The 27,473-nt window shown below is 40.8% G+C and overlaps 4 protein-coding genes across 4 annotated transcripts; 3 read left to right on the top strand and 1 right to left on the bottom strand.

Annotated features, from left to right (window-relative positions):
- The first annotated feature begins 2,452 nt into the window (after positions 1–2,452).
- Positions 2,453–3,298, top strand: LOC131695160 (histone H1A, sperm-like). Its single transcript, XM_058983679.1, has 2 exons — positions 2,453–3,007; positions 3,251–3,298. The coding sequence occupies exons 1-2, from the start codon at positions 2,453–2,455 to the stop codon at positions 3,296–3,298; spliced, it is 603 nt and encodes a 200-aa protein (XP_058839662.1).
- Positions 3,299–11,154: 7,856 nt separating this feature from the next.
- LOC131695128 (histone H2A-like) lies at positions 11,155–11,541 on the top strand. The gene has a single exon (XM_058983646.1). The coding sequence runs from the start codon at positions 11,155–11,157 to the stop codon at positions 11,539–11,541; it is 387 nt and encodes a 128-aa protein (XP_058839629.1).
- A 502-nt stretch (positions 11,542–12,043) lies between these two features.
- Positions 12,044–12,454, bottom strand: LOC131695153 (histone H3). The gene has a single exon (XM_058983672.1). It carries the CDS (start codon positions 12,452–12,454, stop codon positions 12,044–12,046), a length of 411 nt encoding a protein of 136 aa, XP_058839655.1.
- Positions 12,455–19,675: 7,221 nt separating this feature from the next.
- On the top strand, positions 19,676–20,235 carry LOC131695148 (histone H4-like). Its single transcript, XM_058983666.1, has one exon. It carries the CDS (start codon positions 19,924–19,926, stop codon positions 20,233–20,235), a length of 312 nt encoding a protein of 103 aa, XP_058839649.1. The 5' UTR covers positions 19,676–19,923.
- Positions 20,236–27,473: the final 7,238 nt, after the last annotated feature.

Raw genomic sequence — 27,473 nt, 5'->3', positions numbered from 1 at the left:
CTATGTTGATACAAGACGGGAATCTTTTAAAACAATTCAAACCTTGCCGACGATTGTTTTTACTGCGTACATACATCTTTCCCCTTTCGCAGCTCACACCGAATGAGCACAGTTTTCATCATGGTGTTCCTATTTATAGACTTTACAATGCAGATGGAAGGCCGTCCTTTTGTTCGATAAATGAAAATATTTTCATCATTCGTTTTGGTGTAGCTTTCGCTTAGTGGCAGAGTTGCCACATTCACTGATTTTCTTGGAAGGATTTGCAAAAACCTTCGGATTTGTAGATTAGAAAAACATTTTCTCATGATTCACTGGTAAAAGTACAGAATTACCAAGCGCAAACTTAATACTGGTTAATAAAAGAAACTTTCTAATTAAATTCTTTTTCCATTTTGCATTCGTCCTAATAAGGACGGTTTGTAGATAACTATGTTGATACAAGACGGGAATCTTTTGAAACAATTCAAACCTTGCCGACGATTGTTTTTACTGCGTACATCCATACGATCTTTCCCCTTTCGTAGCTCACACCGAATGAGTACGCTTTGCAGCCTTCGATGTTTTGGTAGCATTTTTAGTGGCAGTTACTACCGCCTTTTCAGTGACTGCGTTTCTTAGCCTTTGGCTTTTTGGCCTTCTCACCGCCACCACCGTTTTTCCTCTCTCCGGTGGTAGCCAATTTGATTGGTCGTCCGATGCAGCTTCTCACGACCACGCACGTCTGTTATGCACTGCGTCTTACACACGTCTGGCTTTGAGAAAAGCTGCGACACCCCTATTTATAGGTTTTATCATTAATGTTGATTCTCATTTAAAGTAGTTTTTGAACTATTTAAACAAATTTTATATAGCAAACAACGTATCGGTAGCAAGCGTTGAACGTTTTCCTTCCGATTTATGAAACAAGATTGGCAATCCGTTTAGTAGAAGATAAGTTATTAAGGTTCAAATTGTACGTAACGCTTTCGCTAATATTCACTACTATCGCTGTCTCGCTCGTTCTCATGGCGTGCATGGGCCTTTCCTTTCCGTCCGGCTTCTAATGGCATAACCAAAACTAATATGCCGGCTTTCCCCCGCCAACTGCTCTCGTCAAGCAACCCAATACGAATAATCATAGGAACAAACATGTAGTGGACCTTTATATAAACTTTTCATTATTTTATTGTTCGGTTGCTGCACAATATTGACGGCTGTGTGCGGGATGGGCTGAAAATTTTCACTTTTCCGAGTCGTTTTCGAAAGATTATTCAAAACACTATGTTTCCGTTGATAATGAATGTCCTACATATTCCAAAATTTAATACAACATTGGTACAAATATTTTCGACAAAATGCCGAAGAAATTGATTAAATCCATTCAGTACAACAAAAGATATAAGCGTTCAAAATCTTACATCATTTTTCTTCCGAAATTTTGAAAAGGGGCCCCTATATTGAAAGGTAAGTCGTTAGTCACGACAAAACACACAATCGTTCCCGAATACCCATTCGATTCCATTTGTACCCTAAAAAGCACAACCCGCTTCACAATTTGCTTCAGTGTTGCCCAATCGCAGATTTCTTCCGGATTTCGTTTTGAGAGCCACGAATTGCAAACAAGTGGACTGGTAGAAGATCACGAAATGTATTAGCAAAGTTGACATAGACGCCGTACTACGCGCCTGTTCCGACATCAAACGGAAGCTTCGCCGAACAGCATCCAATTACGGATCGGTTTGAAATGTTCACTAATTTTTGGCCAACAATGGAGAACGTATCTTCTAATTTCAATCAAATCGTTTGTCTTTTTTTTTTTTTTTTGACAGGTTGAGAAAAAAAAATCCAAAATTTGTGTTGCCACCCGTTAACTTTTTGTGTTTTAGTAATTTTAATAACGAAAGTTTTCAGCAAAGGACCAGCCGACCGAAACGTTTTCCGCAGGTCGCCAAATTACGAGCACTTCCGCTCGAGCAAATATGTACAAAAATGAAATAATTTTATATAGAGAGAAGTTTTCTTTCGATTGGATAGCACCGAAAAGGTTTTCCAATTGCTAGAAGGTTCAAATTAACCTATTTTCCACAATTCAATTTGCACGTGCCGCCATAGTCGGATACATGATTTGATAATATTCGGCCATACGCTTAACACAGAATGTTCAGCGGGTGTTAGTTTGGACGGTGCGGACAGTGCAGTAAATTGAATGCAAACTTCCAGTGTACTTTTCACAAGCAGTAATTCAATTTTGGTTGATTTAAAACAACAGTCCGTAAAATTTTACCGGCACCGATCGAATAGTAACTTTCAACCGTCATCTACGCGTTCCCAAACAGAGCCGATGAATACGATCCTAAACAACAGACACCGGACCCCCGGTTATCATATTCGCAGACTTGCATCATCGTGCATCCATCAACTCGTCGTCTACAACTGTGTGTGGAAGAAAACCAAACCAAACGAACGCGCAATGGCTGAAACTGCTATCGACGTTGCTGCCACGGCCCCTGCCGTCGTCGCCTCTCCGCCAGCTGCCAAAGCACCACCGAAGCAGGCGGCCAAGGCTAGCAAGAGTGACGCCAAGAAACCGAAAAAATCTTCAACCCATCCACCAGTGAGTGAGATGGTTCTGGCTGCCATCCGGACCCTGAAGGAACGGAGCGGATCATCACTGCAGGCGATCAAAAAGTACATCGCCGTCAACTACATGTGTGACGTCGCCAGGCTGGCTCCGTTTATCCGGAAGGCTTTGAAAACGGGTGTCGAGAAGGGAAACATCACCCAGACCAAGGGTACCGGTGCTTCCGGATCGTTTAAGGTGACGGTCGAAGCAAAGAAACCGGCTGGCGATAAGAAACCACCATCGGGTGCAGCGAAAAAACCGATGAAATCGGCTACTAAATCCGGGGAGAAGAAAAATCCGCCGGCTGGTGGTGGTGAGAAGACCAGCAAGCCCAAGGCGGCGATCGCGGCCGCTAAGAAATCGGCTACGAAGAAAGCGAAAGCTGCTGCCCCTGCAAAGGCGGTAACGGCTGCCACTAAACAGAAAGCCACCAAACCATCGAAGGCTGCAGCGAACAAGCCGAAGGCACCTAAGCCAAAGAAGGCCGCCACCGCCCCGAAGAAGGTCACCGCCGGCAAGAAGTAAATTCCCGACAACGTGCGCGTCCTCCCAAAACAACAGTCCTTTTCAGGACTAACAAAATTGTAAAGAATTGATTGATGCTTATTTTCCGTCAATGCTCCGTTCCCCCCATGAGTTTTCTAGCTTGAGCAGCACACCCGCATTCAACTGGCCCGCCGATTGGCAAGATAAATCAGTCGTTAGTTTGATTAAACAAATCACTATAGTAAATAGGCGCGGTTTCTTGCTCAGATAAACGTACGTACAGGTAAATTAATAGCAGGCCGTGGTTTTCTGTTGCCTTAACAAACAAACAAACAAACAGAGCAAGTATAATATTACTCTGATTAGCAAACAACGCGCTTATTTTGGCTATAATAAAACAGAGAAAAATTGGCTGGCACAATAAACAAACGAACGAACGATAATTACCGATTTTTTAGCCTAAATTGGCGAACGTATTGTATTGATCGATCAACTTTGAGATTACAAATTGTGTTGGGTACGGTTTCTACGAAGATCAAAAGTTTGAAGACTGGGAAGTTTATTGTATTAACAAGTATGATCCAGAAGTGTGTTCTTTTTGCGGCAGAATTTTCTCACACGCTGGGGGTCGGTCATATAATGGGCTGTTTTAAACTGAATAGAATAGACGACAAAAAGACCGTTTTCCGTCTTAACGAAAAACTAGGAGTGGGTAATGCCAGGGACGTAACCGCGGTGTTGACGTAGGACTAAACTTGGGCATATCATATGACATTCATGGATAATTTGAGCCAATGCACTTTTTGAATGAATGTTTACTGGAAATTTCATGTCGAATGAGATTGCCACATTCACTGATTTTCTAGGACTTGCAAAAACCTTCGGGTTTGTAGATTAATTTGATAAACATTTGCTTATATGAATCACTGGTAAATGTATACAAGAATTGACAGGCGCAAACTCAATTCAAGTTATTAAATGGAACTTTCTAATTCAATTCTTTCTCCTTTATGTTTTCATCCTAAAAAGAACGGTTTGTAGATAACTATGTTTGGTGATACCAGACGAGAATCCTTGCTAACGATTCTAACCTTGCCCGAATTCGCTTCTACTGCGTACATACACGAACATTCCCCTTTTGCAGCTCACATCGAATGAGCATTGTATGTCGGAATGCGATCTCTTTTATAAACTTCTTAGTGCAGATGGTAGTCCATCCCTTTGTGCGACAAATGAAAATATTTTCATCATTCGTTTTGGCGTGGCATTCGCTTAGTAGCAGGGTTGCCACATTCACTAATGTTCTAGAAAGATTTGCATTGTAGATTAATTCGATAAACATTGGTTTATATGTGTCATTGATAAAGTACAGCAGACTTGACAGGCGCAAACTCAATGCAAGTTATTAAATGGAACTTTCTAATTCAATTCTTTCTCCATTATGTTTTCATCCTAAAAAGAACGGTTTGTAGATAACTATGTTTGGTGATACCAGACGAGAATCCTTGCTAACGATTCGAACCTTGCCCGAATTCGCTTCTGCTGCGTACATACACGAACATTCCCCTTTCGCAGCTCACATCGAATGAGCATTGTATGTCGGAATGCGATCTCTTTTATAAACTTCTTAGTGCAGATGGTAGTCCATCCCTTTGTGCGACAAATGAAAATATTTTCATCATTCTTTTTGGCGTGGCATTCGCTTAGTAGCAGGGTTTCCACATTCACTAATGTTCTAGAAAGATTTGCAAAAACCACCATTCAAAGCACGGCTAATTAATGCTTTTACAAAATCATTTCTATCAAAATTTACGGTAAAATCTACGGAATCTACTACACAATTGTTTTAATTATTTCCCAACACATCGCGCAAAAATCTGTTCCGTACAGCACAGCGCAAATAATTGACGTTGGAAAACAAATCGGCAACTTCAGCTGCCAAACACTTAGAAACGATCGAAGCATTTTTCCGTTAATATCACTTTTCTGACTCAAATTGTTGTAGGTATTTTATTGCTTCCGTCCAATTGGTCAGTTTATTGGTTTTATCGCACATTTTTCGGATATTATTATAGAAAATAACTAACCCGATAAGAGGGAAGTTATTTTCCAAAGCACGAAATGGAAATTTCAATTGTAATTCTTCTGAGAACGATTTTGTGGTCCTAATAAGGACCGTTTGTTGTGAATATCATTTCGCCGTTTCCCGCTCGGCATGATGATTATTCGCTTGGCATGGATAGCGCACAGATTGGTATTTTCCAACAAACTAACCAGGCAGGCCTCGCTGGCTTCTTAAAGGGCCATTACGGCTGAGCTCCGGAAGAGTAGGTTTTGAAATTCTGTGCAATCTCACGGACCAGGCACTGGAAGAGCAGCTTGCGAATTAGTAACTCTGTCCACTTCTGAGAGCAATGAATTTCACGCAGGGCGACGACTGTTCTTGGTTGGCAGCGATAAGGCAGTAGCTATGATTTGGTTGGTGGTCAAAATGCAGCTTCTCGTTGAGCAGCACACGTACGTGTGTTCTGCTCTGTGGCTTACACACGTCTGGCTTTAAGAAAAACTGTGACACCCATATTTATAGGTTTTAGCATTAATGTTGATTCGCATTAAAAGTAGTTTTTGAACTTTTTAAACAAGTTTTACATAGCAAACAAGGTATCAATAGCAAGCGTTGAACGTTTTCCTTTCGATTTATGAAACAAAATTAGTAATTCCTTTAGTAGGAGAAAAGTTATTAGAGTTCAAAGTGTACGTAACGCATCCGTTTTGAAAATTTTGAAATGACACCCAGTATAGTAAAGAAAGACGTAAGTCCTACGTCAAAACAGTCAACTAGCGCGGTAAGGGGAAAGACTACTTCCACAAACTACAGCAAAACACATTTGATTAGAAAAATGGACAGAGAAAAAAATGACAACCTTTTTAGCTCTAATGAAACAAACAAACAACAACAACTAATGTTTATATAAACTATGTGTACATTTCAATTCAACTCTTTACCAGAACGTGTTTTGGTGGCCCTGAAAAGGGCCGATGACGATGCTGTGTGACATCCGGCGGCGGGGCGGGCGACGATTTACTTCGAGCTGGTATACTTGGTAACGGCCTTGGTACCTTCCGATACGGCATGTTTGGCCAGCTCGCCCGGTAACAGCAAACGAACGGCGGTCTGTACCTCGCGGGAGGTGATCGTCGACCGTCGGTTGTAATGGGCCAGACGAGATGCTTCGTTAGCAATACGCTCGAAGATGTCGTTCACGAAGCTATTCATGATGCTCATCGCCTTCGACGAGACACCGGTGTCCGGATGGACCTGCTTCAGCACCTTGTAGATGTAGATAGCGTAGCTTTCCTTGCGGCGTTGCTTTCGCTTCTTCTTCTCTCCTCCTCCTGCTTTTGTGGCGATGTTCTTCTGTGCCTTGCCACCGCCGCCGCCGGATTTTTTCACAGCCTTTCCGCTGGCTTTCGGTGCCATAGTAACGACGTGGTTGTGCTGCTGTTAACGCTCTCGATGCGAACTGCGCTGACTGATTGGTAGCAAAAATCACTACATATCGCTTATATACGATCGTGTAGCGAGACGAAGGTTCGTCCTTTTTTGTGTTTAGCGCGTTTCGTTCGTTCGCTACTCCGCCCCTTTGGCGAACGATGTGCAATGAAGCGAATGCATAACAAGGGGTGCTGTGTGCGCGAGTGGCATCGAGATCATTCATTCGGTTTACGTTCGTCGTGTGGCGCAGACGTCAAGCGCAGTAGTTTAGTTTTCGTTTTAGTTTGCAGTTCCGCGTATTTTTTCTCTCGCGTTATCTTTCCCTCTCCGCAAATGGGAAAGCGGAAAAAACCGGGCCGTAGCCCGAAAATTTACCGTAGGCGATCGGCCAACGCTACCGTCAGCACTGTTAAGTCTGTTAATGTATCTGCTAGCACGCCGGGGCAACCGTCGAAAAAAGCTCGCGAGGATGACGAATCATCATTATTATCGGCCAACCAGTACAGTGTATTAAGTGAACATACAGCTGTCAACGTTAGTGATCTACAAGGATTCGGTCAGGAACAGGATAATTGCCAGGATGGTCCACCAACCAATGTCACTGTCAAATTGCCCCCGCTGATCGTGAAGTCTATTCCGCTGGAGCAGCTGCAGAAGGTCCTGCATGCGAAGGGCATCAGTGCTCAATTTAAGCTTACCAGAATGGGCATCAAGGTGATGCTACAGACAATGGACGAGTTCATTAAAGCCAAAACATATCTGAACCAGCATAAAGCGCAGTTTTTCACCCACGACATGCCTTCAGAAAAACCTTTCAAGGCTGTCGTTAGAGGTCTACCAGTGATGCAACCTGAAGACATCAAATCCGAGCTGGAGGAGCGGTACAAACTACAACCCTTAGCAGTGTATGTAATCGCTAGGAAGAAGAAAGAAAATTACGAGTACAGGGATTGTCTCTACCTCGTACATTTTCGAAAAGGCACAGTGACTCTTGGTGCCCTGAAAGCAGCGAAATTTATCGGCAATGTCGTTGTCTCGTGGGAACCGTACCGTGGCATTTACAAAGATGTCACGCAGTGTATGCGGTGTCTCCACTTCGGACATGGAACACGAAATTGTCACCTGGCAGCTAGGTGCAACTATTGTGCCGGGAAGCACGAATCATCCAGCTGTCCTATTGAAGGAGCGGTGCGGTATAAATGTGCTAACTGTGGAAAGCATCATCGTGCAACGGATCGAATTTGTAAATCACGTGAAGACTATAAGAAAATCCGGAAGGAAGCGTCAACGAAAAATCAACCCGGTCGTCACCCGAATAAGGTTCCAGCGTATACAGCAGCGAACTTTCCAAATCTTCCAACGATCGGAAAAGATCGTGAAGAAGTTCCACGAGTCGGAACACCCCCAGGATTCCAAAGAAATAGCAACGTTGCAGCCCCAGCTTGGAATCAATCTTCCCATCAACCGAATCCGAACCCGGATTGTTCGCAGTCAGCCCCCAAATACTCTTCAGCAGAACTTTTGCCGATTTTCACCACCATGTGGACCCAGCTTCAGCAGTGCAACACACGTGCTGACCAAATACGCGTACTAGGTGAGTTTATTATCCAGTATGGGTAGCTACGAGCTAAAAGTCATGCTCTGGAATGCCCATGCTGTCAAACCAAAACACATGGAATTCATCGATCTGGCATCAAGGGAGGAAGCCGATATACTAGTGGTCACCGAAACCTTTTTAAAACCGCAAACAAACTTCAGTATACCAGGATACAGCTTAGTACGACTCGACCGCACGCACTCCAATGGGGGAGGAGTGGCTATCGCTATCAAAAAGCCCATCAAGTTCAACATACAACCTCACTACCAAACCTCTGTCATCGAAGCGATAGGAGTTGAGATAACAACCAGCAGCGGACCACTGTTAATCATAGCAGCCTACTGTCCTCGACAATGCTACGACGGCAACGGGATGGCCAGAAAATATAAAAATGACTTAGTCAAATTAACACGGCATCGCAAAAAATTCATCATTGCTTGCGATCTCAATGCTCGTCACGAGCTGTGGGGAAACTACCGGCGCAACAAAAATGGGACTATGCTGTTCGACGAAGCACAACTCGGATACTTTGTTATCAACGCTCCTGATCAACCAACATATCTGTCTGCAGCTGGTGTGACCTCTACAATAGACCTCTTTTTGACGAATCTGAATTTGTCGAAACCCATCACCATCACCGAGCTGAGCTCCGACCACTACCCGGTGGTGCAGCGCATCGATGAAACTGCTGTTCGTGGTACCAGACAACTACGAAAAGATTACCATCACGTCAACTGGATTGAATTCCGTCGCAGAGTGGACCATCGACTCAACTTCGAAGCTCCGATTGTGACAACCGAAGATATCGACTATTGCATTGAGCAGCTTCAGCGTGCCATCCTCGCTGCCGAAGACGAGTGCGTCCGCAAGGTACCAGTTGTAGGTAAGGTTATCAATCTCGATCCCACCATACAAAGCATCATTCGTGCAAGGAACGTCTTTCGGAGACAATTCCAACGAACCGGTGACCTGACTAAAAAAAGTGCAGCACAGTATCTCACCAAACTTATAGCTCTTCATGTTACCCAGTTAAAAAATGACAGATTCAGCAATGATATTCAAAATTTAGATCCATACTCTAGACCCTTTTGGAAAGTGGCAAAAATTCTAAAATCTAAACCCCAGCAAATACCCCCACTAAAAACAGACAACACAATTCTAGTTACTCCAGAGGAAAAAGCTAATGCCATAGGAAACCATATCTTGAATTCCCATAATCTTGGTATCTCTATAACTAGCCCTATGGAGGGAGCAGTCCGAGAAACACTAGTCACCTTGAACAATACCTCTTGTTACGTCCCAGCCAACAAAAAAATTACAACCGAGCAAATAACATCTGCCGTCAAACGCTGTAAAAATATGAAGGCTCCGGGGTTCGATTCCATCTTCAACCTCGTGCTAAAAAAGCTGAGCACTGAAGCCTATACTTTCATTGCAAAAGTATTTAACAAATGTCTTGATCTTTTGTATTTCCCGTCTTGTTGGAAAATGGCAAAAGTTATTCCGTTGATAAAACCAGGAAAAGATCCCACCAGCCCCACTAGCTACCGTCCAATAAGCCTGTTGTCGGCGATAAGCAAACTCTTCGAGAGAATGCTGTTGGACAGAATTCTCGAACATGTGAACAACAACAATATCCTTCCTCCTGAGCAGTTCGGATTCCGAGCTGGCCATTCGACAACTCAGCAGCTATATAGAGTCATGCAAATTATTCGAAGAAATAAAGCAGTATCCAAATCCACGGCGATGGCCTTACTGGACATTGAAAAGGCCTTTGATAGCGTCTGGCATGATGGCCTCGTCTATAAGCTCTACCGGTATAATTTCCCAAACTACTTGATCAAGATCATTCAAAGCTACCTCTCAAACCGTACCTTCAAAATCTCGCTGAACGGTGTTCTCTCCGAAGATTTTCGCATTCCTGCAGGAGTTCCGCAGGGCAGCTTGCTGGGCCCAGTGCTATATAATATATACACGGCGGACATCCCACAACTCCCAAACGACTGTTTCCTCTCAGTCTTTGCAGACGACACAGCCATCTTATGCAAGGGAAGATTAACCAGACACATCACCAAAAAACTCCAAAGTTGCCTTGACAATTTCTGTAACTATCTGAACATATGGAAAATCAAAGCTAACTGCAGCAAAACGCAGGTAATACTATTTCCCTACCGTAAATCCCCAAAATTAGCTCCACCAAATGACTGCAAGATTGTGCTGAATGGTACTACCATTGAATGGTCTACCGAAGCGGTATATCTAGGGTTGACTGCCGACTCTAAGTTATTATTCAGAAGCCACATACAAAAAACTTATAATAAATGCTCCATGTTGATAAAACGATTATACCCACTAATTAATAGAAGATCGAAAATGATCACGAAAAACAAAATAGCAATTTACAAGCAAATAATCGCACCAGTAATATGCTATGCAATGCCTGTCTGGGCTACATGTGCAAACACCCATAAAAAGAAACTCCAAGTATTACAAAACAAGTGCTTGAGAATGATTCTTAACCTACCTTGGCGAACACGGATAGCGGATATACACAGATTAGCGAATGTGGAAACGATCGAAGAAACAATAAGAAAATCTTATGAAAATTTTACCACCAAATGTGAAAACTCAGAGTATCGAATGATACAAGACTTAGTATTGTAGTTAGAATAGTAGTTAGATTAGTAGTTAGTTTAGTGTAAGGCACTCTATCATTCAACATAAGTTGAAAATAACCGATTAGGCTATGCTAATAACGAAACCAAATGTAAATAACCAAAAACAAAGATGAAAAAAAAATAGTTATATTTTGAATCACTTGAAATGTAAAATATTCAGATATGTAAAAAGGAATTGAAACAATAAATGATTGAACGTGAAAAAAAAAAAAAAAAAACGCGAGTGGCATCAGTGTTACTCGTATTGTCTACGTGACTACACACGAACGCGCACAGCGATAAACCTACGACAATGTCTGCACGCGGTAAAGGAGGAAAAGTGAAGGGAAAGCCAAAATCCCGCTCAGTTCGTGCCGGTCTCCAGTTCCCTGTTGGCCGAATTCACCGTCTGCTGAGGAAGGGAAATTATGCTGAACGTGTCGGTGCCGGAGCACCCGTCTACTTGGCAGCTGTAATGGAATATCTTGCCGCCGAAGTACTGGAGCTGGCAGGAAACGCTGCCCGCGATAACAAAAAGACCAGAATCATCCCCCGTCATCTGCAGCTGGCCATTCGAAATGACGAAGAGCTGAACAAACTGCTCTCCGGTGTGACCATTGCCCAGGGTGGCGTGTTGCCTAACATACAGGCCGTACTGCTGCCGAAGAAGACTGAAAAGAGGGCCTCCGCAGCAACTTAAATCCCGCTTCGCCCGAGCTGAAAAAAAAAACGCCCTTTTCAGGGCGACTATTTTCTTCTGATAAAAAGAGTTAATTTGATTTTCACTCCGATAATCATCAACGTACATTTCTGTGAGCATTGCACAAGTTTTTTTTTGCAATGCTCGTCAGACGCTTAATAATAGTTTCCCTCATATCATGGCATTGACGATTTCACCCAATCTCTCAAAAGTTCACTCATCGATTTGGTGCTAAATCACAAATCGGCCGCGCAAGATTTCCCTCAATGGGTCTTGTTTTTCACACGCTACTACTGTCGATCGGTACGAGGTGGTGCTGCTGGCAAAAAATCCCCCCATCGGCGTGCTTTCTAACAAACACACACAGCCACCCGCCTGAGCATTTTTGGAGGGAAACGGAAAATTTCTGCTAATAATTCTTAGTAAAATATGATTGGTTGTGGTCCTGAAAAGGACCGTTTGTTGCTGTTTCGTTCTGGGGGGTGATGGGCACACACCAAATTTAGGCCCGCTCCCCACGGATCCGGCGAGCCAGTTGGATGTCTTTCGGCATGATGGTCACTCGCTTGGCATGGATAGCGCACAGATTGGTATCCTCGAACAAACCAACCAGGTAAGCCTCGCTGGCTTCTTGAAGGGCCATGACGGCTGAGCTCTGGAAGCGCAGATCGGTTTTGAAGTCCTGCGCGATCTCACGAACCAGACGCTGGAAGGGCAGCTTGCGGATTAGTAGCTCTGTCGACTTCTGATAGCGACGAATTTCTCGCAGCGCGACAGTTCCTGGTCTGTAGCGATGGGGCTTCTTAACGCCACCCGTAGCTGGGGCACTTTTACGGGCAGCCTTCGTTGCCAACTGTTTGCGGGGAGCTTTCCCTCCGGTGGACTTGCGGGCGGTCTGTTTCGTACGGGCCATGGCGCGAAAATGCTGCTCTACTACTGCTACCACTGTGGTGCTGTTCAAACGACGAATGATGACCAAAACAGACCGACCGATTTTTTTTATAGTCGCGAATAAACACTACTATATCGCCTGTCTCGCTCGTGTACGTGCCATGTGCCTTTTCGTTCTGTATACGGTTCGATTCGGCTACTATACTTCCCCCACCATTTCCATTCCGGAGCCAGTGTTGCCAGACTTGATTTTTTCAGCTTTTCATTAGATTTGCAAAAAAATATTCCTAAAAAGAAAAACTATGTATGAGCAAAAAAAGATGGGTGGGTAATGTCTAGGACATAACCGGAGTGTCGTGACTACTCGTTTGACTTGTAATTCAAATCGAATGATACTCAATGAAATATGTGGGAATGTTTCAAGTTATTCTTTATAATAATTATGGTGGTTCTGAAAAGAACCTTTGTTGTTGGCGTCTGCGTTGATAGGGGATGCGCTGGATTCTAAGCTCGTTGAGACATTCATTCATGAAATGAACAATTTTCTTGCTTTGAAATATCAATGTTAAAATCTCTCGAAACAGCCATCGGAATCTTTTCCGTACAGAAATGAACACGCTTAGCGAAAAACTAGGGGCGGGTAATGTCCGGGACATAACCGTGATGCTCATATTCTTAAAATTCTGCTTGTATCTCCTTCAAATGGCTAAATTTTGCGCATTAAGTTCGATTCACCGGGCTCAGCGAAATTTTCCTGGGGATCCCGTTCGTTAGTATATTCAGCAAAACAATTTTATTACCGAGTTCTCCGCGTTGAATACAGGTCAATAATTTCATATAATGATTTCAACATGCAGACAATGTACATGTATGACAGGTGGGAGCGTTCTGAAGTGGTTTTAGTGGAGGTAACAACATAAAATTATGTATTGGACATTTTACAATGATTCTCCTTAACCCTGCACAACCACGTGGTTGGCAGCAGAGGGTTAAGTTGTTTGGAAGAGATGACAGTTAATATATGATAACTAAAAATATAAAATTGTTCTATAAATTGCAAAGTTATTGCCGCGTTGACCTGAAAATTTGTCATTTCATTCATAAAGGAACAAGCATTGAAATTATGTCAATTTATGCTTTGCAAGATTTGAAATAGCTTCGAAGTGTGGTCACGACACCCCTGTTATGTCATATACATTACCAACCCATCTTTTTCCATTTTGCCTTTGTCCTAATAAGGACGGTTTGTGGATAACTATGTTGATTCAAGACGGGAATCTTTTAAAACAAATCAAACCTTGCCGACGATTGTTTTTACTGCGTACATCCGTACGATCTTTCCCCTTTCGCAGCTCACACCGAATGAGCACGATTTTCATCATGGTGTTCCTATTTATTGACTTTACAATGCAGATGGAAGGACGTCCTTTTGTTCGATAAATGAAAATATTTTCATCATTTGTTTTGATGTAGCTTTCGCTTAGTGGTAGAGTTGCCACATTCACTGATTTTTTTGGAAGGATTTGCAAAAACCTTCGGGTTTGTAGATTAGAAAAACATTTTCTGATTCACTGGTAAAAGTACAGAATTACCAAGCGCAAACTTAATACTAGTTAATAAAAGAAACTTTCTAATTAAATTCTTTTTCCATTTTGCCTTCGTCCTAATAAGGACGGTTTGTGGATAACTATGTTGATTCAAGACGGGAATCTTTTAAAACAATTCAAACCTTGCAGACGATTGTTTTCACTGCGTACATCCGTACGATCTTTCCCCTTTCGCAGCTCACGCCGAATGAGCACACTTTTCATCAAGCTGTTCCTATTTATTGACTTTACAATGCAGATGGAAGGACGTCCTTTTTGTTCGATAAATGAAAATATTTTCATCATTCGTTTTGGTGTAGCTTTCGCTTAGTGGTAGAGTTGCCACATTCACTGATTTTTTGGAAGGATTTGCAAAAACCTTCGGGTTTGTAGATTAGAAAAACATTTTCTGATTCACTGGTAAAAGTACAGAATTACCAAGCGCAAACTTAATACTAGTTAATAAAAGAAACTTTCTAATTAAATTCTTTTTCCATTTTGCCTTCGTCCTAATAAGGACGGTTTGTGGATAACTATGTTGATTCAAGACGGGAATCTTTTAAAACAATTCAAACCTTGCAGACGATTGTTTTTACTGCGTACATCCGTACGATCTTTCCCCTTTCGCAGCTCACGCCGAATGAGCACACTTTTCATCAAGCTGTTCCTATTTATTGACTTTACAATGCAGATGGAAGGACGTCCTTTTGTTCGATAAATGAAAATATTTTCATCATTCGTTTTGGTGTAGCTTTCGCTTAGTGGCAGAGTTGCCAGATTCACTGATTTTCTTGGATTTGCAAAAACCTTCGGGTTTGTAGATTGGAAAAACATTTTCTTATGATTCACTGGTAAAAGTACAGAATTACCAAGCGCAAACTTAATACTAGTTAATAAAAGAAACTTTCTAATTAAATTCTTTTTCCATTTTGCCTTTGTCCTAATAAGGACGGTTTGTGGATAACTATGTTGATTCAAGACGGGAATCTTTTAAAACAATTCAAACCTTGCCGACGATTGTTTTTACTGCGTACATCCGTACGATCTTTCCCCTTTCGCAGCTCACACCGAATGAGCACGATTTTCATCATGGTGTTCCTATTTATTGACTTTACAATGCAGATGGAAGGACGTCCTTTTGTTCGATAAATGAAAATATTTTCATCATTCGTTTTGGTGTAGCTTTCACTTAGTGGTAGAGTTGCCACATTCACTGATTTTTTTGGAAGGATTTGCAAAAACCTTCGGGTTTGTAAATTAGAAAAACATTTTCTTATGATTCACTGGTAAAAGTACAGAATTACCAAGCGCAAACTTAATACCAGTTAATAAAAGAAACTTTCTAATTGAATTCTTTTTCCATTTTGTATTCGTCCTAATAAGGACGGTTTGTAGATAACTATGTTGATACAAGACGGGAATCTTTTAAAACAATTCAAACCTTGCAGACGATTGTTTTCACTGCGTACATCCGTACGATCTTTCCCCTTTCGCAGCTCACGCCGAATGAGCACACTTTTCATCAAGCTGTTCCTATTTATTGACTTTACAATGCAGATGGAAGGACGTCCTTTTGTTCGATAAATGAAAATATTTTCATCATTCGTTTTGGTGTAGCTTTCGCTTAGTGGTAGAGTTGCCACATTCACTGATTTTTTGGAAGGATTTGCAAAAACCTTCGGGTTTGTAGATTAGAAAAACATTTTCTGATTCACTGGTAAAAGTACAGAATTACCAAGCGCAAACTTAATACTAGTTAATAAAAGAAACTTTCTAATTAAATTCTTTTTCCATTTTGCCTTCGTCCTAATAAGGACGGTTTGTGGATAACTATGTTGATTCAAGACGGGAATCTTTTAAAACAATTCAAACCTTGCAGACGATTGTTTTTACTGCGTACATCCGTACGATCTTTCCCCTTTCGCAGCTCACGCCGAATGAGCACACTTTTCATCAAGCTGTTCCTATTTATTGACTTTACAATGCAGATGGAAGGACGTCCTTTTGTTCGATAAATGAAAATATTTTCATCATTCGTTTTGGTGTAGCTTTCGCTTAGTGGCAGAGTTGCCAGATTCACTGATTTTCTTGGATTTGCAAAAACCTTCGGGTTTGTAGATTGGAAAAACATTTTCTTATGATTCACTGGTAAAAGTACAGAATTACCAAGCGCAAACTTAATACTAGTTAATAAAAGAAACTTTCTAATTAAATTCTTTTTCCATTTTGCCTTTGTCCTAATAAGGACGGTTTGTGGATAACTATGTTGATTCAAGACGGGAATCTTTTAAAACAATTCAAACCTTGCCGACGATTGTTTTTACTGCGTACATCCGTACGATCTTTCCCCTTTCGCAGCTCACACCGAATGAGCACGATTTTCATCAAGCTGTTCCTATTTATTGACTTTACAATGCAGATGGAAGGACGTCCTTTTGTTCGATAAATGAAAATATTTTCATCATTCGTGGCAGAGTTGCCAGATTCACTGATTTTCTTGGAAGGATTTGCAAAAACCTTCGGGTTTGTAGATTGGAAAAACATTTTCTTATGATTCACTGGTAAAAGTACAGAATTACCAAGCGCAAACTTAATACTAGTTAATAAAAGAAACTTTCTAATTAAATTCTTTTTCCATTTTGCCTTTGTCCTAATAAGGACGGTTTGTGGATAACTATGTTGATTCAAGACGGGAATCTTTTAAAAAAATTCAAACCTTGCAGACGATTGTTTTTACTGCGTACATCCGTACGATCTTTCCCCTTTCGCAGCTCACGCCGAATGAGCACACTTTTCATCAAGCTGTTCCTATTTATTGACTTTACAATGCAGATGGAAGGACGTCCTTTTGTTCGATAAATGAAAATATTTTCATCATTCGTTTTGGTGTAGCTTTCGCTTAGTGGTAGAGTTGCCACATTCACTGATTTTTTTGGAAGGATTTGCAAAAACCTTCGGGTTTGTAGATTAGAAAAACATTTTCTGATTCACTGGTAAAAGTATAGAATTACCAAGCGCAAACTTAATACTAGTTAATAAAAGAAACTTTCTAATTAAATTCTTTTTCCATTTTGCCTTCGTCCTAATAAGGACGGTTTGTGGATAACTATGTTGATTCAAGACGGGAATCTTTTAAAACAATTCAAACCTTGCAGACGATTGTTTTTACTGCGTACATCCGTACGATCTTTCCCCTTTTGCAGCTCACGCCGAATGAGCACACTTTTCATCAAGCTGTTCCTATTTATTGACTTTACAATGCAGATGGAAGGACGTCCTTTTGTTCGATAAATGAAAATATTTTCATCATTCGTTTTGGTGTAGCTTTCGCTTAGTGGCAGAGTTGCCAGATTCACTGATTTTCTTGGATTTGCAAAAACCTTCGGGTTTGTAGATTGGAAAAACATTTTCTTATGATTCACTGGTAAAAGTACAGAATTACCAAGCGCAAACTTAATACTAGTTAATAAAAGAAACTTTCTAATTAAATTCTTTTTCCATTTTGCCTTTGTCCTAATAAGGACGGTTTGTGGATAACTATGTTGATTCAAGACGGGAATCTTTTAAAACAATTCAAACCTTGCCGACGATTGTTTTTACTGCGTACATCCGTACGATCTTTCCCCTTTCGCAGCTCACACCGAATGAGCACGATTTTCATCATGGTGTTCCTATTTATTGACTTTACAATGCAGATGGAAGGACGTCCTTTTGTTCGATAAATGAAAATATTTTCATCATTCGTTTTGGTGTAGCTTTCGCTTAGTGGTAGAGTCAGGGTGGCCAGACCTACCGATTTATCGGTAGTCCTACCGATTTTGGTCTTCCCTACCGATTCACAGACGACCAAGGTAAAACTACCGATATTTTGTTATTCCTACCGAAAACTACCGATTTTTATTGATTGTGGACACATCCAACATTCATTTTTTGGGTTGGATTTGGTCTGAGATCTGTGTTGTCAGTATTTTACAATTCTATGTCAATACTACGTTTTTGGGACAACAACCCGGCCTACCGATAACTACCGATAAACTTTTAGTGACCCTACCGATATTAAGGAATTCTATTTGGCCACCCTGGGTAGAGTTGCCACATTCACTGATTTTTTTGGAAGGATTTGCAAAAACCTTCGGGTTTGTAAATTAGAAAAACATTTTCTTATGATTCACTGGTAAAAGTACAGAATTACCAAGCGCAAATTTAATACCAGTTAATAAAAGAAACTTTCTAATTGAATTCTTTTTCCATTTTGTATTCGTCCTAATAAGGACGGTTTGTAGATAACTATGTTGATACAAGACGGGAATCTTTTAAAACAATTCAAACCTTGCCGACGATTGTTTTTACTGCGTACATCCATACGATCTTTCCCCTTTCGCAGCTCACACCGAATGAGTACGCTTTGCAGCCTTCGATGTTTTGGTGGCATTTTTAGTGGCAGTTACTACCGCCTTTTCAGTGACTGCGTTTCTTAGCCTTTGGCTTTTTGGACTTCTCACCGCCACCACCTCTACCAACGTTTTTCTTCTTCTCTCCGATGGTAGCTGATTTGATTGGTCGTCCGATGCAGCTTCTCACGACCACGCACGTCTGTTATGCACTGCGTCTTACACACGTCTGGCTTTGAGAAAAGCTGCGACACCCCTATTTATAGGTTTTATCATTAATGTTGATTTCATTTAAAGTAGTTTTACTATTTAAACAAATTTTATACCAAATTTTATATAGCAAAGAACGTATCGGTAGCAAGCATTGAACGTTTTCCTTCCGATTTATGAAACAAGATTGGCAATCCGTTTTGTAGAAGAAAAGTTAATAAGGTTCAAAATGTACGTAACGCTTTCGCTAATATGCACTACTATCGCTTTCTCGCTCGTTCTCGTGGCGTGCATGAGCCTTTCCTTTCCGTCCGACTTCTAATGGCTTAACCAAAATTAATATCCCGGCTTTCCCCCACCAACTGCTCTCGTCAAGCAACCCAATACGAATAATCATAGGAACAAACATGTAGTGGACCTTTATATAAACTTTTCATTATTTTATTGTTCATTCGCTGCACCATTTTGACGGCTCTGTGCGGGATGGGCTGAAAATTTTCACTTTTCCGAGTCGTTTTCGAAAGATTTTTCAAAACACTATTTTTCCGTTGATAATGAATATCCTACATATTCCAAAATTTAATACAACATTGGTACAAATATTTTCGACAAAATGCCGAAGAAATTGATTAAATCCATTCAGTACAACAAAAGATATAAGCGTTCAAAATCTTACATCATTTTTCTTCCGAAATTTTGAAAAGGGGCCCCTATATTGAAAGGTAAGTCGTTAGTCACGACAAAAATCGCCTAGAAATCAATAAAATTCCAACAGTAGAAGAATATCAAACAGAAATAGTTTGTTCATCAGTAACAATTTGTTCCATCATAGATCAGTATCAGATATCGATATTTAAGTACCATAGAAGCCAATATAACGTACCATGTAGACGGATGTATAGAAAATCTTTATAAGTTAAAAAAAAAAACCCGTTTGTTTTTCGATTTACTTTTTCTTTCTTTCTTTTTCAGGAGAATCAATTTCCGGGCAATCGTTTTCCAGGGAAAATGCTACCATGTCAGCATTAGTCCGGATAAAGCAGATTTCGGCAATCCCAAGCTACTAAAACAGTGGCAACAGTGAACTTCGTGTTCGCGCTATTTCCCCTTCAAACCAACACATCACGAGTAAGCATATAGATAGCAAAATGGTAATCTACCTAGGCGGCGGCGACTGAGAATGTGTGTGCATCAGTATAAAAGCGCTACTCAATGGGCCGAATTGCAACATTCGGTATTGGAATCTCGCTGCTGCAGGTGTGCTGCGCTAGCCTACTAAGCTATTACCTACAACAACCAAGAAGATGACTGGCCGTGGCAAAGGAGGCAAAGGGCTCGGCAAGGGAGGCGCTAAGCGGCACCGCAAGGTGCTTCGTGACAATATCCAGGGCATCACCAAACCCGCCATTCGTCGTCTGGCTCGACGTGGAGGAGTGAAGCGAATCTCCGGTTTGATATACGAGGAAACCCGTGGTGTGCTGAAGATTTTTCTGGAAAACGTTATCCGGGACGCTGTGACGTACACTGAACATGCCAAACGGAAGACCGTCACTGCGATGGATGTCGTCTATGCGCTTAAACGCCAGGGACGCACATTGTACGGTTTTGGTGGTTAAGCCCTACCACGACGTTCACGACAACACAAAAGGCCCTTTTCAGGGCCACCAAATGTTTAGAAAAAAGAATTAGTTTGAAATGTATCCTTCATATTTTCATTCATGTTGCAGGGGCGTACTGTTTAGTGTGCGATTTTGATTGATATGCGAGAGACCAGTGTTACGACAACGCGCTCAGTCGCTGGGTTTCCCTTTTTTTTTTTTTCATATACGCATTTCCTTTTTCTTTCTCCTGAGCTTGCGTATCATGGGACAAAACTGCTCGTTTCTCGATAGCAACGAACCGCCGACCGACTCTTTTTTTCGCGCGCGCGTTTTAGCTTACCACGCTTTCACCTACCTGTCTACCTATGAATTTGCGTACCTTTAACTGGTCTGAATGATAAAAGTAAAGTTGATGGCTGGTGAGTTAGTACTGTATCAATCAGGAAGCAATTACAACACACACACACACACACACACACACACACACAGGAAGAGAGAGATTGAGCAACCGTAAAAAAAGTCCAGCTTGTGATCTGTGTCGGGGGACAATCGTTCCCATCGATGCGTGCGCTGAATGAAGCACCTGGGTGTGATGGTCGACGCGTGCGGTTTATCAGCTCACAGCCATGTCGACGACTATGTATGCGAGAAGTCTGCTACACAACGATGTAGCGAGTTGATCAGTACATACTAAATAATAGAATTTTGAGTTAGCCAAAGCAATTCGAAATAACACTGATGATTAGAGCACTAAAATCCAAATCCGCAACTAAAATGTTGGATTTTTTTCGAGGTATTTCTCTCTGTCTGTCTCTGCCGTCGAAACAAGAAAGCATTTCGCGAGCGCGTTGTACGGTTCTACGAGCAACACAAGAATCTCGGCGAAAAGTGCACGGTACAATATTTCAAAGGGGAAAACGTTGCGCCATCGACTGTTTACAACACCTTTCGACGCTGCAATCTCAATGCCGCTTGCCGGTTGATAAAAATTATTTTGGGTAAATATTTTGTTTTGCACGAAGCAAGTTACTTCCCTCGCAAAAAAAGCAAAAAAAAAAAAAGAAAAAACACACAATCGTTCCCGAATACCCATTCGATTCCATTTGTACCCTAAAAAGCACAACCCGCTTCACAATTTGCTTCAGTGTTGCCCAATCGCAGATTTCTTCCGGATTTCGTTTTGAGAGCCACGAATTGCAAACAAGTGGACTGGTAGAAGATCACGAAATGTATTAGCAAAGTTGACATAGACGCCGTACTACGCGCCTGTTCCGACATCAAACGGAAGCTTCGCCGAACAGCATCCAATTACGGATCGGTTTGAAATGTTCACTAATTTTTGGCCAACAATGGAGAACGTATCTTCTAATTTCAATCAAATCGTTTGTCTTTTTTTTTTTTTGACAGGTTGAGAAAAAAAAATCCAAAATTTGTGTTGCCACCCGTTAACTTTTTGTGTTTTAGTAATTTTAATAACGAAAGTTTTCAGCAAAGGACCAGCCGACCGAAACGTTTTCCGCAGGTCGCCAAATTACGAGCACTTCCGCTCGAGCAAATATGTACAAAAATGAAATAATTTTATATAGAGAGAAGTTTTCTTTCGATTGGATAGCACCGAAAAGGTTTTCCAATTGCTAGAAGGTTCAAATTAACCTATTTTCCACAATTCAATTTGCACGTGCCGCCATAGTCGGATACATGATTTGATAATATTCGGCCATACGCTTAACACAGAATGTTCAGCGGGTGTTAGTTTGGACGGTGCGGACAGTGCAGTAAATTGAATGCAAACTTCCAGTGTACTTTTCACAAGCAGTAATTCAATTTTGGTTGATTTAAAACAACAGTCCGTAAAATTTTACCGGCACCGATCGAATAGTAACTTTCAACCGTCATCTACGCGTTCCCAAACAGAGCCGATGAATACGATCCTAAACAACAGACACCGGACCCCCGGTTATCATATTCGCTCGAATCGTGTTTCGACTAGCGAGCTGAACGGACGCTCCCGAATAAGCGAGCATAGGCAAGCAATCGGAGTTCATACAGTAGCAAAGTGGAAAAAAAAGATGGGTGGGTAATGTCTAGGACATAACCGGAGTGTCGTGACTACTCGTTTGACTTGTAATTCAAATCGAATGATACTCAATGAAATATGTGGGAATGTTTCAAGTTATTCTTTATAATAATTATGGTGGTTTTGAAAAGAACCTTTATTGTTGGCGTCTGCGTTGATAGGGGATGCGCTGGATTCTAAGCTGGTTGAGACATTCATTCATGAAATGAACAATTTTCTTGCTTTGAAATATCAATGTTAAAATCTCTCGAAACAACCATCGGAATCTTTTTCGTACAGAAATGAACACACTTAGCAAAAAACTAGGAGCGGGTAATGTCCGGGACATAACCGCGATGATCATATTCTTAAAATTCTGCTTGTATCTCTTTCAAATGGCTAAATTTTACGCATTAAGTTCGATTCACCGGGCTCAGCGAAATTTTCCTGGGGATCCCGTTCGTTAGTATATTCAGCAAAACAATTTTATTACCGAGTTCTCCGCATTGAATACAGGTCAATAATTTCATATAATGATTTCAACAAGCAGACAATGTGCATGTATGACAGGTGGGAGTGTTCTGAAGTGGTTTTAGTGGAGGTAACAACATAAAATCATGTATTGGACATTTTACAATGATTCTCCTTAACCCTGCAAAACCACGGGGTTGGCAGCAGAGGGTTAAGTTGTTTGGAAGAGATGACAGTTAATATATGATAACTAAAAATATAAAATTGTTCTATAAATTGCAAAGTTATTGCCGCGTTGACCTGAAAATTTGTCATTTCATTCATAAAGGAACAATCATTGAAATTATGTCAATTTATGCTTTGCAAGATTTGAAATAACTTCGAAGTGTGGTCACGACACCCCTGTTATGTCATATACATCACCAACCCATCTTTTCATCATTCGTTTTGGTGTAGCTTTCGCTTAGTGGCAGAGTTGCGACATTCACTGATTTTCTTGAAAGGATTTGCAAAAACCTTCGAGTTTGCAGATTAGAAAAACATTTTCTTATGATTCACTGGTAAAAGTACAAAATTCTCAAGCGCAAACTTAATACTAGTTAATAAAAGAAACTTTCTAATTAAATTCTTTTTCCATTTTACATTCGTCCTAATAAGGACGGTTTGTAGATAACTATGTTGATACAAGACGGGAATCTTTTAAAACAATTAAAACCTTACCGACGATTGTTTTTACTGCGTACATACATCTTTCCCCTTTCGCAGCTCACTCCGAATGAGTACGCTTCGCATCAAGGTGTTCCTATTTATAGACTTTACAATGCAGATGGAAGGCCGTCCTTTTGTTCGATAAATGAAAATATTTTCATCATTCGTTTTGGTGTAGCTTTCGCTTAGTGGCAGAGTTGCCACATTCACTGATTTTCTTGGAAGGATTTGCAAAAACCTTCGGGTTTGTAGATTAGAAAAACATTTTCTTACGATTCACAGGTAAAAGTACAGAATTACCAAGCGCAAACTTAATACTAGTTAAAAAAGAAACTTTCTAATTAAATTCTTTTTCCATTTTGCCTTCGTCCTGATAAGGCCGGTTTGTCTATGTTGATACAAGACGGGAATCTTTTAAAACAATTCAAACCTTGCCGACGATTGTTTTTACTGCGTACATACATCTTTCCCCTTTCGCAGCTCACACCGAATGAGCACAGTTTTCATCATGGTGTTCCTATTTATAGACTTTACAATGCAGATGGAAGGCCGTCCTTTTGTTCGATAAATGAAAATATTTTCATCATTCGTTTTGGTGTAGCTTTCGCTTAGTGGCAGAGTTGCCACATTCACTGATTTTCTTGGAAGGATTTGCAAAAACCTTCGAGTTTGTAGATTAGAAAAACATTTTCTCATGATTCACTGGTAAAAGTACAGAATTACCAAGCGCAAACTTAATACTAGTTAATAAAAGAAACTTTCTAATTAAATTCTTTTTCCATTTTGCCTTCGTCCTGATAAGGACGGTTTGTCTATGTTGATACAAGACGGGAATCTTTTAAAACAATTCAAACCTTGCCGACGATTGTTTTTACTGCGTACATACATCTTTCCCCTTTCGCAGCTCACACCGAATGAGCACAGTTTTCATCATGGTGTTCCTATTTATAGACTTTACAATGCAGATGGAAGGCCGTCCTTTTGTTCGATAAATGAAAATATTTTCATCATTCGTTTTGGTGTAGCTTTCGCTTAGTAGCAGAGTTGCCACATTCACTGATTTTCTTGGAAGGATTTGCAAAAACCTTCGAGTTTGTAGATTAGAAAAACATTTTCTCATGATTCACTGGTAAAAGTACAGAATTACCAAGCGCAAACTTAATACTAGTTAATAAAAGAAACTTTCTAATTAAATTCTTTTTCCATTTTGCCTTCGTCCTGATAAGGCCGGTTTGTCTATGTTGATACAAGACGGGAATCTTTTAAAACAATTCAAACCTTGCCGACGATTGTTTTTACTGCGTACATACATCTTTCCCCTTTCGCAGCTCACACCGAATGAGCACGGTTTTCATCATGGTGTTCCTATTTATTGACTTTACAATGCAGATGGAAGGCCGTCCTTTTGTTCGATAAATGAAAATATTTTCATCATTCGTTTTGGTGTAGCTTTCGCTTAGTGGCAGAGTTGCCACATTCACTGATTTTCTTGGAAGGATTTGCAAAAACCTTCGGGTTTGTAGATTAGAAAAACATTTTCTTACGATTCACAGGTAAAAGTACAGAATTACCAAGCGCAAACTTAGTACTAGTTAATAAAAGAAACTTTCTAATTAAATTCTTTTTCCATTTTGCCTTCGTCCTGATAAGGACGGTTTGTCTATGTTGATACAAGACGGGAATCTTTTAAAACAATTCAAACCTTGCCGACGATTGTTTTTACTGCGTACATACATCTTTCCCCTTTCGCAGCTCACACCGAATGAGCACAGTTTTCATCATGGTGTTCCTATTTATAGACTTTACAATGCAGATGGAAGGCCGTCCTTTTGTTCGATAAATGAAAATATTTTCATCATTCGTTTTGGTGTAGCTTTCGCTTAGTGGCAGAGTTGCCACATTCACTGATTTTCTTGGAAGGATTTGCAAAAACCTTCGGATTTGTAGATTAGAAAAACATTTTCTCATGATTCACTGGTAAAAGTACAGAATTACCAAGCGCAAACTTAATACTGGTTAATAAAAGAAACTTTCTAATTAAATTCTTTTTCCATTTTGCATTCGTCCTAATAAGGACGGTTTGTCTATGTTGATACAAGACGGGAATCTTTTAAAACAATTCAAACCTTGCCGACGATTGTTTTTACTGCGTACATACATCTTTCCCCTTTCGCAGCTCACACCGAATGAGCACAGTTTTCATCATGGTGTTCCTATTTATAGACTTTACAATGCAGATGGAAGGCCGTCCTTTTGTTCGATAAATGAAAATATTTTCATCATTCGTTTTGGTGTAGCTTTCGCTTAGTGGCAGAGTTGCCACATTCACTGATTTTCTTGGAAGGATTTGCAAAAACCTTCGGATTTGTAGATTAGAAAAACATTTTCTCATGATTCACTGGTAAAAGTACAGAATTACCAAGCGCAAACTTAATACTGGTTAATAAAAGAAACTTTCTAATTAAATTCTTTTTCCATTTTGCATTCGTCCTAATAAGGACGGTTTGTAGATAACTATGTTGATACAAGACGGGAATCTTTTGAAACAATTCAAACCTTGCCGACGATTGTTTTTACTGCGTACATCCATACGATCTTTCCCCTTTCGTAGCTCACACCGAATGAGTACGCTTTGCAGCCTTCGATGTTTTGGTAGCATTTTTAGTGGCAGTTACTACCGCCTTTTCAGTGACTGCGTTTCTTAGCCTTTGGCTTTTTGGCCTTCTCACCGCCACCACCGTTTTTCCTCTCTCCGGTGGTAGCCAATTTGATTGGTCGTCCGATGCAGCTTCTCACGACCACGCACGTCTGTTATGCACTGCGTCTTACACACGTCTGGCTTTGAGAAAAGCTGCGACACCCCTATTTATAGGTTTTATCATTAATGTTGATTCTCATTTAAAGTAGTTTTTGAACTATTTAAACAAATTTTATATAGCAAACAACGTATCGGTAGCAAGCGTTGAACGTTTTCCTTCCGATTTATGAAACAAGATTGGCAATCCGTTTAGTAGAAGATAAGTTATTAAGGTTCAAATTGTACGTAACGCTTTCGCTAATATTCACTACTATCGCTGTCTCGCTCGTTCTCATGGCGTGCATGGGCCTTTCCTTTCCGTCCGGCTTCTAATGGCATAACCAAAACTAATATGCCGGCTTTCCCCCGCCAACTGCTCTCGTCAAGCAACCCAATACGAATAATCATAGGAACAAACATGTAGTGGACCTATATATAAACTTTTCATTATTTTATTGTTCGGTTGCTGCACAATATTGACGGCTGTGTGCGGGATGGGCTGAAAATTTTCACTTTTCCGAGTCGTTTTCGAAAGATTATTCAAAACACTATGTTTCCGTTGATAATGAATGTCCTACATATTCCAAAATTTAATACAACATTGGTACAAATATTTTCGACAAAATGCCGAAGAAATTGATTAAATCCATTCAGTACAACAAAAGATATAAGCGTTCAAAATCTTACATCATTTTTCTTCCGAAATTTTGAAAAGGGGCCCCTATATTGAAAGGTAAGTCGTTAGTCACGACAAAAAACTGCGCATTTAGTTTCGTCTCCCGCGAGTGCGACAACCGGCATAGACCGGGAAAGCCTCCGCTGCCCTTTGCGTTAGGGTAGTGTCCGCCGGAATAGAAAAACAAATTGCCATTGGAAATAAAAACAGTGTGAAGGTGAAAAAACAATTCTGCCGTCGATCGGACAGGTTATTTTTGAGTGCAAAGTGAAGTGAAAAACCACGTAACTCGACTCGTTTCCCGTGATAGTGAAAACCGGTATCGACCGGGAAGCATCCCCGGAAAGCACTACCGGATGCAAAAACCTGCGAAAAGTGACGCTATAGGTGTGAAATCGATAAGTGACGCTGTAAGCAGTGAAAAAACCGCCTGCCGCGAGTGACGCGGTCGGACGTGTCGCAACAGGTAGTGAAAAAATCGCCAGTGAAGCCAACTGTTGTGCAAAAGCTTAGCTTACGGAAGTGAAGTGACGCTATCGGCACAG

Source organism: Topomyia yanbarensis, unplaced genomic scaffold (assembly GCF_030247195.1).
Source record: "Topomyia yanbarensis strain Yona2022 unplaced genomic scaffold, ASM3024719v1 HiC_scaffold_30, whole genome shotgun sequence".
NCBI lineage: Eukaryota > Metazoa > Arthropoda > Insecta > Diptera > Culicidae > Topomyia > Topomyia yanbarensis.
The sequence above is the reverse complement of the archived record's forward strand: the minus strand, read 5'-3'. Positions and strand labels throughout refer to the sequence as shown.

Excerpts from the sequence above, each read along its gene's own strand:
- LOC131695160 (XM_058983679.1), top strand. The coding sequence starts at position 2,453 with ATGGCTGAAACTGCTATCGACGTTGCTGCCACGGCCCCTGCCGTCGTC. Across the intron at positions 3,008-3,250 it reads CTGCTGCCCCTGCAAAGGCG|CTTGAGCAGCACACCCGCAT; the intron begins GTAACGGCTGCC and ends TGAGTTTTCTAG.
- LOC131695128 (XM_058983646.1), top strand. The coding sequence starts at position 11,155 with ATGTCTGCACGCGGTAAAGGAGGAAAAGTGAAGGGAAAGCCAAAATCC.
- LOC131695153 (XM_058983672.1), bottom strand. The coding sequence starts at position 12,454 with ATGGCCCGTACGAAACAGACCGCCCGCAAGTCCACCGGAGGGAAAGCT.
- LOC131695148 (XM_058983666.1), top strand. The coding sequence starts at position 19,924 with ATGACTGGCCGTGGCAAAGGAGGCAAAGGGCTCGGCAAGGGAGGCGCT.